We start from the raw sequence: 13,293 nt of genomic DNA on the forward strand, positions 1-13,293 counted from the left end.
GCAACTCGCATCATTTCTTGCATGGGGAGGGTTTCCGCTCTCTGAATGCCCAGCTGGCCCTGGATGCTGAGAAGAATTTAATAGTGATGAACACAAAGTATTCCATCGTGATTCCTTTATCCTGATGTTTTCAGCAATTGGAGGGACAAGGGCTGGCCTCTAATTCCATTGGTTCCTGCACAATTTCCCACTACAATGACCCAGTGAGGATGCTGTGAGGGCCTCAGGGTAGCTGTAGAACATGTCAGGTTCTGAGGTGTGATCCTACTCTCTTTGTCCGTCGGGGGGGGAGGGAGCAGTGCTCCCTCCTGCTTGCTCTCAGTTGGCTGAGTGGCTAAGCGGCCTGTTGTAGTGGCTACATGCTACAGAACAACATAGACAGCATCTGGTGAGAGAGTGGAGAGCCAGAATATGAAACCGGCGCTGAGACCAGCCAGGAACATCAATTTGCAAGATCATCAGCCAAGCAGATGAAAGAAGCTTGGATGGGCATCTTGGGCCGAAGATTCAACTCTAAGGCATTATCTAAGCAGGCAATAAGAGACCCCTTGTAAAGAGGTGTTTCATATAAGCAGCCTATACAGCCATAGACCCCCATGTAAACCCTCCCCCCCACCCATCCACAATCACCATAATACTCTAATGATCAATCCAGAGAACACAGATAAATCATAATGTTTCTGGTTAACTGACCCCTAGATGTCTGATCCCTTCATACTTTAGCCAGTGGAATTCATTGTCACAGATGGCTGTGGAAGCCAAGTCATTGAGTGTATTTAAAGCTAATGTATCTAATCTTATTTTCTCTCTAATTGTCCTTGAGTAGGAGCTATTGAGCATTCTCAAGCCACTACACTGAATGAAATCCCACAATGCTGTTGGCGAGGGACTTTCCAGAATCTTGACCTACAGTCTACTCCCCAAGAGACGTCTCTGAAGATAAAACATAAACACAAAAGAACTTAGGACATAGAAGTTTATCTAGGCCATTCAACTCCTTGCGCCTGCTCGCATTCAAAGTCAAGTTTATTGTCATATGCGCAAGTGCAATGAAAAGCATATTTCCAGCAGCATCACAGGGGACATAGCATCCAATAAGCCATATTCACAAAAAAAATCAAATTAAACATGAATTATAACATTTTTAAAGAAAAAATTAAAAATAAACAAAGCTCATTTTAGTGGAAAATAATCAAAGTGGTCACAGTGTTGCTAAACTGTAGTGATTAGGTTTTTGCCAGTTGGTTCGAGAACCGAATGGTTGAAGAGAAGTAGCTGCTCTGGAACATAGTCATGTGAAAATCCAGGCTTGTGTACCTTTTGCCCGATATGATCAATAAAACCTGGTTGAATAGCATCAATAAGATTCCATAAGGTCATAGCTGATCTTTACCCCAGCAAGACTTTCCACAACTAACCTCAAATTTCTTGATGCACCTAATATCTAAAAATCATTGATCTGAATGTAATCAGCGACCACTTGGAGTCACTTGGGGGAAGGCAAGTTTTTTCTGGTCCAGGAGTCTGGGAGCAGCCTGTGCTGGCTAACCACAAAATCAACCCCCACTGTTCAGGACAGGCCCTCTTTTTGCTATTATCATTGGGCAGAAGGCACAGAAGCCTTAGGACCCACACACCAAGTTCAGGAACAGTTATTAGCCTTCAACCATCCAGCTCTTGAACCACCATTGATAACTTCACTCACTACTGCACAGAACTGGTCTACAATACAACATAGAACATTACAGCACAGTTCAGGCCCTTTGGACCTGTGATATTGTGCCAACCTTAAAACCTACTCTAAGATCAACCTAACCCTTCCCTGCTACATAGCCTTACATTTTTCTATCATCCATATGTCTATCTACAGACTCATTTTCAAGAACTATTTACAATTCATGTTTTCAGTATTTTGGTTTGTTTGCTTATTTTGACTTCTTGTTGATTTAATTGTTCCTAGGTCTTTGCTTACACATCATTTTTCATAAATTTTATTGTATTTGATGATTTTCCTGTAAATGCCTTCAAGAAAATGAATCTCAAGGTAACATGTACATAATTTGATAATAACATTGTCCTTCTGCCTACAGCAGCTCAGTGGGCTTCTGAATGACTATATTTTCCTCCAATTCCCACAGTATGATTTGTGAAGAGCTGAGATGCTAAGAGTGGTGGAGGCAAGTACGAAAAAAAAACATTTAGAAGCCACTTGGATAGACACATAGAGAGTAAAATATTAGATGTAAATGGGCCAAACACAGACGAATGGGACAACTTAGATGGACATCTTGGTTGGGCTGAAGGGCCTGTTTCTGTGTCGTATTGCTCTGTGGTTCTATAATATTACTTTGAACTTTGAACTTTGAAACAGAAATTGAGATCTGGGACAGCACTGAATAACCAAGAGCTTTGTGTTTCAATCTTCAGGCACCCAGGAAGGAACTCCAGAATGGGGTGATCCGGGGCTACCAGATCGGCTACCGGGAAAATGGCCCTGGCAGCAATGGGCAGTACAGTATTGTGGAGATGAAGGCAACAGGAGACAGCGAGGTATACACACTGGACAACCTGAAGAAGTTTGCCCAGTATGGCGTTGTCGTGCAGGCATTTAACCGAGCTGGCACCGGACCGAGTTCTTCTGAAATCAATGCTACAACGCTTGAGGATGGTAGGTCAATCCAACATAATGTTCTTTGTCTGAATCAGAATCAGGTTTATTATCACTGACACATAGTTTGTTAGGAAATTTGTTGTTTCACAACAGCAGTATGGTAAAATACAATAAAATTACAATAAGTTACAACAAAAATATAAAATAATACATATGTAATGCAAAAAGAGAGCAAAACAGTGAGGCTGTGTTCATGGGTCCATGGATCATTCAGAAATCTGACAAATGCAACCAGTTAGACTGCTCTACATAGTATATCTGTTGAGATTTGCTGGATTGTTTGGTGACATACCAAATCTCCTCAAACTCCTTATGAAATATAGCTACTGATGTGCCCTGTTCATAATTGCATCAATATCTTGGGCCCAGGATAGATTTTCAGAGATGTTGACATCAAGGAACTTAAAATTAATGTGGATAAATGTGAGGTTATCCACTTTGGTGGCAAAAACAGGAAAACAGATTATTATCTGAATGGTGGCCGATTAGGAAAAGGGGAGGTGCAACGAGACCTGGGTGTCATTGTACACCAGTCATTGAAAGTGGGCATGCAGGTACAGCAGGTGGTGAAAAAGGCGAATGGTATGCTGGCATTCATAGCAAGAGGATTCGAGTACAGGAGTAGGGAGGTACTACTGCAGTTGTACAAGGCCTTGGTGAGACCACACCTGGAGTATTGTGTGCAGTTTTGGTCCCCTAATCTGAGGAAAGACATTCTTGCCATAGAGGGAGTACAAAGAAGGTTCACCAGATTGATTCCTGGGATGGCAGGACTTTCATATGATGAAGGACTGGATCGACTAGGCTTATACTCGCTGGAATTTAGAAGATTGAGGGGGGATCTTATTGAAACGTATAAAATTCTAAAGGGATTGGACAGGCTAGATGCAGGAAGATTGTTCCCGATGTTGGGGAAGTCCAGAATGAGGGGTCACAGTTTAAGGATAAAGGGGAAGCCTTTTAGGACCGAGATGAGGAAAAACTTCTTCACATATAGTCATAGTCAGAGTCATAGTCATTCTTTATTGATCCCGAGGGAAATTAGTTTTCGTTACAGTTGCACCATAAATAATTAAATAGTAATATGGAAATTATGCCAGGAAATAAGTCCAGGACCAGCCTATTGGCTCAGGGTGTCTGACCCTCCAAGGGAGGAGTTGTAAAGTTTGATGGCCACAGGCAGGAATGACTTCCTATGACGCTCAGTGTTGCATCTCGGTGGAATGAGTCTCTGGCTGAATGTACTCCTGTGCCCAACCAGTCCATTATGTAGTGGATGGAAGACATTGTCCAAGATGGCATGCAACTTGGACAGCATCCTCTTTTCAGACACCACCGTCAGAGAGTCCAGTTCCATCCCCACAACATCACTGGCCTTACGAATGAGTTTGTTGATTCTGTTGGTGTCTGCTACCCTCAGCCTGCTGCCCCAGCACACAACAGCAAACATGATAGCACTGGCCACCACAGACTCGTAGAACATCCTCAGCATCGTCCGGCAGATGTTAAAGGACCTCAGTCTCCTCAGGAAATAGAGACGGCTCTGACCCTTCTTGTAGATAGCCTCAGTGTTCTTTGACCAGTCCAGTTTATTGTCAATTCGTATCCCCAGGTATTTGTAATCCTCCACCATGTCCACACTGACCCCCTGGATGGAAACAGGGATCACCGGTACCTTAGCTCTCCTCAGGTCTACCACCAGCTCCTTAGTCTTTTCACCACCTTAGAGAGTGGTGAATCTGTGGGATTCTCTGCCACAGGAAACAGTTGAGGCCAGTTCATTGGCTATATTTAAGAGGGAGTTTGATAAGGCCCTTCTGGCTAAAGGGATCAGGGGGTATGGAGGGAAGGCTGGTGCAGGGTTCTGAGTTGGATGATCAGCCATGATCGTACTGAATGGCGGTGCAGGCTTGAAGGGCCGAATGGCCTACTCCTGCACCTATTTTCTATGTTTCTGTGTTTCTAAACAGCTCACCATTTCCACTGCTGATCCCTTGATGAGGACTGGTGTGTGTTCCCTCAATTTCCCCTTCCTGAAATTCACAATCAATTCCTTGGCCTCACTGATGTTGAGTGTGAGGTTGTTGTTGTGACACGACTCAATCAACTGATCTATCTCACTCCCATATGCCTCCTCATCACCATCTGAGATTTTGCCAACAACAGTTGTGTCATTGGCAAATATATAGTTTGTCTGGTTGCTGATACTCATACTTTCCAAGCTCATTGAGAGGTGCCAAACACTGGTGACACAGTGGTACAGTGAGGAAAGTCACTGCCTCACAGCACCAGAGAAGCAGGCTTCAAATCCGGACTCAAGTGCTGTCTCTTTAGAGTTTGCACATTCTCCCTGTGACTGAGTTTCTCCTGGGTGCTCTGGTTTCACAGATTTGTGAAGCCATCCTTGTCCTATCAAGTTTGTACCAACCATCAAGCACCCCTTCATGCTAATTCTACCCCAACATATGTTAATCTCTCCACATTCCCCTCCCTTCCATATCCTGCATATCACCAATGGGGGATTTTACAGTGACCAATTAACCTACCAACCCACACCTGGATGAAACCCGTGCAATACAGGAGAATGTGCAAACATCACTTAGGCAGCACCCACGGTCAGGATTGAACTCAGGCTGGAGCACTGGGGTTCCAGCCTAATATGCTCCCATGTCCCAAAGACGTGCAGATTGGGAAATTATTGTAGACAGCCCCTGGTTTGTAAGTGGAGTCTGGGAGGGGTTGATGGGAATGATGGGAGGATGGGTTACAAAGAAAACGAGTGGGAAAGTGAGATTACATGTATAGGAGAGGAAAGGCTCAAAGGCTCATTTAATATTAGAGAATGTATACTGTATACAACCTGAAATTCATAGACATCCATGAAACAAGAAACCCCATAGAATGAGTGATAGAAACATTGAACCCCGAAGCTCCCTCCCTTCCCTTCGCACAAACAGCAGCAAAAGCAATGAACCACCCTTCACCCCCACTCACGCCGACAGAAGCAGTGTCCCCTCCGCCCCCCCCCCCACCATGCAAGGAATAGCAAAAGCCCGCCAAGGAGACCTTATCCAGAGTCCATCAAAACTACAGTCCATAACCCAGCATTTCAGTATCTCAGACAGGCTCTCTCTCTCCAGCGAGGGAGAGAGAGATTGCTCCTGCAACAATGAGAGCAGGAGACTAGCAGCTCGCTGTTCTGATGCTACAATCTTCCACGTCGCCTCTTCAAGCCCCCTGACTTGAGGACCGACAGGCTCTCAGGAGTGGGAGAGAGAAGAAAGAGAGAGATATTGATATTGAGTACAGGGCTTTATTCTGGCAGCAGCTGACGATTAGCAAACACACGGCCTGCTGTCTCCGTGTTCCAGTCTCGATATTTCAGTCTCAGACGACACTTCAGTCAGCGAAATTGGCGAGGAACTGGGTCATCCACAACACCACTTCCCTGACTTCTGAACCTCCCGGCCCCAAGACTGCATGTCTTCCAGGCTCTTGCTGGAAATGTCGAAGCGTTAGGCCACACAGTCGGTCCAAGCCCCCCCACCTCACCCCGCCCACGTGCAAAGAACTATAGTTTAAGCTGTAGATCATGAACTCTGACATAACCTTGAAAATATAGGGAAGACATAAGAGAAGAAGAACAAGCTGTTTCATGGATGAACTGGAAGAAGTCGCCTAGGTCTGCAAAAACCCCTGGTTTAGAGGGATTTGGGCCAAATATGGAGAAATAAGATGAGTTCAGGTAGACAACTTAATCAGCATGGACGAAGTGGACCAAAGGGCCTGTTCCCATACTGCAAAACACTCTGGTCTCTGAGGTGGCATAGACTTGTGGGGCCAAACTGGTCTCTCTCCTTCTGTGAGTATAAGTATGCAAATATTGGATCATCTCTGTCAAATTGACCATTCATTTAGACAGAAAACCATCAAATATAGGAGCAGAATTAGGCCATTCAGCCCATTGAGTCTGCTCTGCCATTCCAACGTGGTTGATTTATTATCCCTCTCAACACCATTCTGCCTTGGGGCATCAACCCCATTGACAGTATTACTAATCAAGAACCTATCAATCCCCACTTTAGTATACTCAATGACTTGACCTCCATAGCCATCTGTGGCAATGAATTCCACAGATTCACCACCCTCTAGATAGAGGGATGTTCTTGTATTTTGATGTTCTCTGGTCCAAGATTCTGCCACTATAGGAGACCTCTGCATTTAGTTGTAGGTTTTAAACCTAGGTCTTTAGTTACTCTTTCCTCTATCAGTTAAAGGCTCATGTGCTGAAGGCGGTAGAGGACCTCACCAATGTCTACCTTCATAGAGAAGTGACCTGTGAGACGTGAAAAGTTCTTTGCTGTCAGAGGGAGTACTGTATAGGTTGGAGGCAAGTTGGTAAAGGATCAAGTGGTTCTTGTCCTCTTATATACACACAGTGGCCACTTAGTTAGGTAAACCTGTATGTCTGCTTGTCTGCAAGAATCTACTCAGCCAATCATGTGATAGCAACTCAATGCATAAAAGTATGCAGACATGGTCAAGAGGTTCAGTTGTTACTCAGACCAAACATCAAAATGGGGAAGAAATGTGATCTAAGTGACTTTGACTGTGGAATGATTGTTGGTGCCAGATGGGGTGGCTTGAGTATCTCAGAAACTGATCTCCTGGGATTTTCATACACTACAGTCTCTAGAGTTTACTGAGAATGGTTCTGAAAAACAAAAAACATCCAGTGAGCGGCAGTTCTGTGGGTGAAAGCACCTTGTTAATGAAAGAGGTCAGAGGAGAATGGCCAGACTAGTTCAAGCTGACAGGAAGGTGACAGTAATTCAAATACCACACATTACAACAGTGGTGTACAGAACAGCATCTCTGAGCACGCGACATATTGAACCTTGAAGTGGATGGGCTACAGCATCAGAATACCATAAACATACACTCAGTGGCCACTTTATTAGGTACAGGAAGCTCAGATTCGAAGTGCGCATAGTGCATATGTCACCTGCAGCCTGCGGTTTAATAGCTGAGGTTCAGGTAACCTTAATCTTGGCGTGTAGTCACTATAGGTTCAACAGTTTCCCACTAGTTCTGCAGATTTTATCAATAATATTGAAAGAGTGCAAGGGTATTGCTGGGTCTGGAGGACCTGAGTTAGGGGGAAAGATTGAATAAGTTAGGACTTTATTCCTGGAGCGTAAGAGAATAAGAGGAGATTTGATAGAGGTAGACAAAATCAAGAGGGGTATTGTGTTGATAGGGTAAGTGCAAGCAGGATTTTTCCACTGAGGTTGAATGAGACTAGAACTAGAGATCATGGGTTAAGGGTGAAAGGTGAAATGTTAAGGAGAGCATGAGGGGGAATTTCTTCACTCAGAGGATGATGAAAGCTTTCAGTGGAAGTGATGGATGCCGGTTTGATTTCAACATTCAAGAGAAATTTCCATAAGTACATGGATGGAAGGTGTAGGAAGAGATATGATCAAGGTGCAGATCCTGGAACTGGGCAGAATAACAGTTCAGCATGGACTAGATGGACCAAAAGGACTGTTTGTGCACTCTATGACCATTAGCTCCACCCCTGCAGGGTGATTTGCAGAAGGAATTCAAGTAATATTGAAAGGAGTTGTTGGGATAAGGGTACAGCCTTATTGGAGTTGGTCTTCTCTGTGATTGGCTCCATTGTGGATCTGATGGTTGGGATCACGGCCTGTACGTAAAGAGGATATTCGTACTCATTCTGCTGCTGCCCCTCCCACATATTCATTCACTTGCAACTCTTGGGTGGGGGAAGGTAGGTGGGTTGGCAGATTGATTTGAGAATTCCCTTGATTACAGACGTAATGGAATAGAATGACGTAGACAGGACAGCGTGGAGAGTTTAAAAAGGAAGGTTACTTCCAACGACTGTCTTTTGGATTGGGACAAGTAGAGCATCGTGGGAGCTGAATTCTGAAGGAAGGCAGTTTTTTTAAAAAACTTCTTCGAGTGCAAGAAGGACGAGACTGTGCAGGCGCGTGACGTAGACAGGACAGCGCGGAGAGTTTTAAAAGGAAGGTTAATTCCAATGGCTGTCTTTTGGATCGGGACAAGCAGAGTGGCGTGGGGGCTGAATTCTGAAGGAAGGCAGTTTTTTTAAAAAACTTCTTCGAGTGCAAGAAGGACGAGACTGTGCAGGCGCGTGACGTAGACAGGACAGCGCGGAGAGTTTAAAAAGGGAGGTTACTTCTAACGGCTGTCTTTTGGATCGGGACAAGCAGAGCGGTGTGGGAGCTGAATTCTGAAGGAAGGCAGTTTTTTTAAAAAACTTCTTCGAGTGCAAGAAGGACGAGACTGCGCAGGCGCATGACGTAGACAGGACAGCGCGGAGTGTTTTAAAAGGAGACCACCCTATACAGCGGGCAGCGGTCGGAGCGGGCAGCGGAGTGAGTGGGAGTAGAGTGTAGGGCTTTGGCTTCAACGGGCTTCAGCAGTAAACGGGAAGAGGAGAAAGCGAAGCACCATCTCTCTTTTCTTTCCCCTTGGCGAATCAGCCCGGGACAGACAGGAACAGCAGGTCTCTCACAGCTAACAGTACGGGCTAACAATTTAAAAAGTTCGTCTGTTTGGTGAGGTAAGTGGGTGAGTAGACTTATTTTTCCTGTTTCATTCCTGTAGAATTAGATATCATGTCTGCAGGGTTAGTGCTTTGTTCAGGGTGTCAGATGTGGGAATTCTGGGAGACCTCCAGCCTCCCTAATGGCCACATCTGGGCCAGGTGCACCGAGATGCAGCTCCTCAGAGACCGTGTTAGGGATCTGGAGCTGCAGCTTGATGACCTACTGCTTATCAGGGAAAGTGAAGAGGTGATAGACAGGAGCTACAGGGAGGTAGTCACCCCTAGGCTACAGGGGTCAGAAAACTGGGTCACTGTCAAGAGAGGGAAGGAAAATGCCCGGATAGTGGAGAACACCCCTGTGGCTGTCCCCCTCAGCAACAAATATCTTGTTCTGGATGCTGTTGGAGGGGATGACCTGACAGGGGACGCCCACGGTGACCGGGTCTCTGGCACTGAGCCTGATGCTGTTGTGCAGGAGGGAAGGAGGGAGAAGAAGAATGCGGTAGTCATAGGGGATTCCATAGTCAGGGGAACAGACAGGAGATTCTGTGAGCCTGACAGAGATACCCACATGGTGTGTTGCCTCCCAGGTGCCAGGGTACGGGATGTCTCGGATTGGGTCCAGGATATTCTGAAGGGAGAGGGCGAGCAGCCAGTTGTCTTGGTACATGTTGGTACCAATGACATAGATAGGAGAAGGGAGGAGGTCCTGAAGAGAGATTTCCGGGAGTTAGGAAGGAAGCTGAGAAGCAGGACCAGGAGGGCCGGTAATGGTGAGGAAACAGAGAGTCTGCAGATAGACTTGGATAGATTGGAAGAATGGGCAAAGGAGTGGCAAATGAAATACAATGTTGGAAAGTGTATGGTTATGCACTTTGGCAGAAAAAATAAACGGGCAGACTATTTTTTAAATGGGGAGAGAATTCAAAGTTCTGAGATGCAACGGGACTTGGGAGTCCTCATGCAGAATACCCTTAAGGTTAACCTCCAGGTTGAGTCAGTGGTGAAGAAAGCGAATGCAATGTTGGCAATCATTTCTAGAGGAATAGAGTATAGGAGCAGGGATGTGATGTTGAGGCTTTATAAGGCACTGGTGAGACCTCACTTGGAGTACTGTGGGCAGTTTTGGGCTCCTTATTTAAGAAAGTATGTGCTGACATTGGAGAGGGTACAGAGAAGATTCACTAGAATGATTCCGGGAATGAGAGGGTTAACAGATGAGGAACGTTTGTCCGCTCTTGGACTGTATTCCTTGGAGTTTAGAAGAATGAGGGGAGACCTCATAGAAACATTTCGAACGTTGAAAGGCATGGACAGAGTGGATGTGGCAAAGTTGTTTCCCATGATGGGGGAGTCTAGTACGAGAGGGCATGACTTAAGGATTGAAGGGCGCCCATTCAGAACAGAGATGCAAAGACATTTTTTTAGTCAGAGGGTGGTGAATCTATGGAATTTGTTGCCATGGGTGGCAGTGGAGGCCAAGTCATTGGGTGTATTTAAGGCAGAGATTGATAGGTATCTGAGTAGCCAGGGCATCAAAGGTTATGGGGGAGTGGGACTAAATGGGAGAATGGATCAGCTCATGATAAAATGGTGGAGCAGACTCGATGGGCCGAATGGCCGACTTCTGCTCCTTTGTCTTATGGTCTTATGCTCCTGGTGACTGTAGGATCCCCACACAGGAAGCATAGGAAATGAATTCTTGAAAGAACTAAAGACTGATTCTCACCCATTCATTACAGAAGTGGAAGTGCATTATGGGCATAGTCATGCTCAGAAACAGGACACCTCCCTGTGTTGATGAGAAAACATTGCAATGAGTAAACACAGATCCCCCGGCATTTTTTTTGTATGCGATCACTGACAATTTATGACAAGCTATAATTTTATTTCTGTTGTAAATGCAGGATAGCGAAGCCCATCTGATATTTGCCTCTTTCTCATCCTAATTGTTTTGTAACAAAGAAGCACCAATCAGCACTTACAAAATCTCAAAATCCAAATTACAGTGGATCTGCCGTCTAATTAAACTGATGTCAGCCTGGATTTACAATTCAATGATCAGTTTTTAATGAGTGTAGCACCCTGTAATCTCCTAACACCGTCATCAGGCACACTATCTCTTAAGCCTGTTATCAGCACAATTCAGCACAGTATAATTGATGTCACACTATTCTAAGGCATAAAGAGAAGGAAGATTGCTTTGCTACTAAACACTTGCAATGACAGAAGAAAGAGCTCTTGGTTCTTATGACAGAATCACATAAATTACTGCTCAATGACTGCCTTAGCTGGTAGTTTGATTTTGGAAAGAATCGACATACTTCTGGCTGTGTCCAACTGAGTGGGTTCCACGGCTGCAGTTGTGTAGATGTAATGCCAGCCATGAACTCACATGGATATGTTTTGTTTCAGCATAATTTCTTGTATGCCTTCTGATCCACCTCTGCCACTCTCCCCCACCCCGTTCACACTTTCCCCACTGCTCTCCTTTCCCTCTTCCCCCACTCTGACCTCGCTCCTCCACATCTAACATTTACCCCTTCCCCCTCTACTTTGCTGCCCTCTATCTTCCTACTGTCCCCTTTCACCGTGACCCCATCCTCTGGTTTCCACTCCCTACCTCTCTGCCTCACCTCCTATACACTTTATTTTTCCTTTTCTTCTCATTGTTTTACACTCTAAGATCATAAGACCGTAAGACATAGGAGCAGAATTAGGCCATTTGGCCCACCAGGATGACTGATTGATTATCCCTCTCAACCCATTCTCCTGCCTTCTTCTCATAACCTTTGAAGCCCTTATTAATCAAGAATCTTTCTCCCTCCACTTTAAGTATATCCAATGACTTGGCCTCCATAGCCACCTGTGGCAATGAGTTCCAGAGATTCACCACTCTCTGGCTAAAGAAACTCCTCCTCTTCTCTGGTCTAAATGGATGTCCTTCTATTCCGAGACTGTGCCCTTTGGTTTGTCCTAGACTCTTCCACTATAGGAAACATCCTCTCCATGTCCACTCTGTCCAGGCCTTCCCCCTCTACTTTGCAGCCTCTCTATCTCTCTATTCTCCCCCTTTTACCATGCCCCCATCCTCTGCTTCCCACTCCCTCCTTTCCTCACTGCCTCACTTCCAGTATACTACATTATTTTTCTTCATTCTTCTGCGTTACCTTTTTCCCAGAGCCAAAATGGCTAATATGAGGGGGCATAATTTTAAACTGATTGGGAAAAAGTATAGGGGGTATGTCAGAGGCAAGATTTTCACACACAGCGGTGGGTGCATGGAATGCCCCATCAGGGGTGGTGGTAGAGGCAGATACATTACGGGCATTTTAAGAGACTCTTAGACGGGCCACACTGATAATTGAAAAATGTAGGAGGGAAAAGTTTGATCTTAGATTAGGTTAAAAAGTTGGCACGGCATTGTGGACTGAATAGCCTGTACTGTGCCGTACTGTTCTATCTTCTATGTCTCCCTTTTCCCTCACTGTCTCAATTCTTTTGTCTTCTTGCATTTTTTTCTCCATGCCTCCTCCTCTCACCTTGTCTGCCCTCTCCCTTAAGGCCTTCTCCCTCTACCTCTTCTCTTCACTACCTGTTCCCCTCTTCCCTTCACTCTCTGCTGTTATCTCCCTCTCCTCTCTCTCCCTTGTTCATTCTCTCCCCATCTCCCTCTGCCTCTCTCTGACCCAGTTCTTCTCAGTCTCTCTCCCTCCCTCTCCCTTCCCCTCTTTTCACACTCTCTCTCTCGTATGTTCTCTCTGTCTTTGTCTATCTCAAGTTTTGGGTAAATTCTCAGGTTCTGGAACCTCTTTTTTACTTTTTCTTCCTCTCCCCCTCCCCCCTCTCATTTATTCTCATTCTCATAAATTCTCTTGCTGTCTCTCTCTCCCACTCTCTTCCACCCCCTCCTCTGTCTCACTCACTCTCACCACTTTATTTCACCCCTTCTTCCCTGCCCTTTTCCAATATTCTTCAATCTGTCTCTCTCATTCCCTCTCTCAATTTCTGTTTCACCATCATA

At 45.3% G+C, this 13,293-nt stretch overlaps 1 protein-coding gene across 1 annotated transcript in view; it reads left to right on the forward strand.

The window, feature by feature from the left end:
* dscaml1 (Down syndrome cell adhesion molecule like 1) overlaps positions 1-13,293 on the forward strand; it is a 786,587-nt gene that overhangs the window by 578,495 nt on the left and 194,799 nt on the right. The window contains exon 17 of the mRNA XM_063038255.1: positions 2,428-2,668. Within this exon, the coding sequence (XP_062894325.1) occupies positions 2,428-2,668 (241 nt within the window). The remainder of the gene's footprint in view (positions 1-2,427; positions 2,669-13,293) is intronic.

The sequence above is a fragment of the Mobula hypostoma genome, chromosome X2, assembly GCF_963921235.1.
Source record: "Mobula hypostoma chromosome X2, sMobHyp1.1, whole genome shotgun sequence".
Lineage (NCBI taxonomy): Eukaryota > Metazoa > Chordata > Chondrichthyes > Myliobatiformes > Myliobatidae > Mobula > Mobula hypostoma.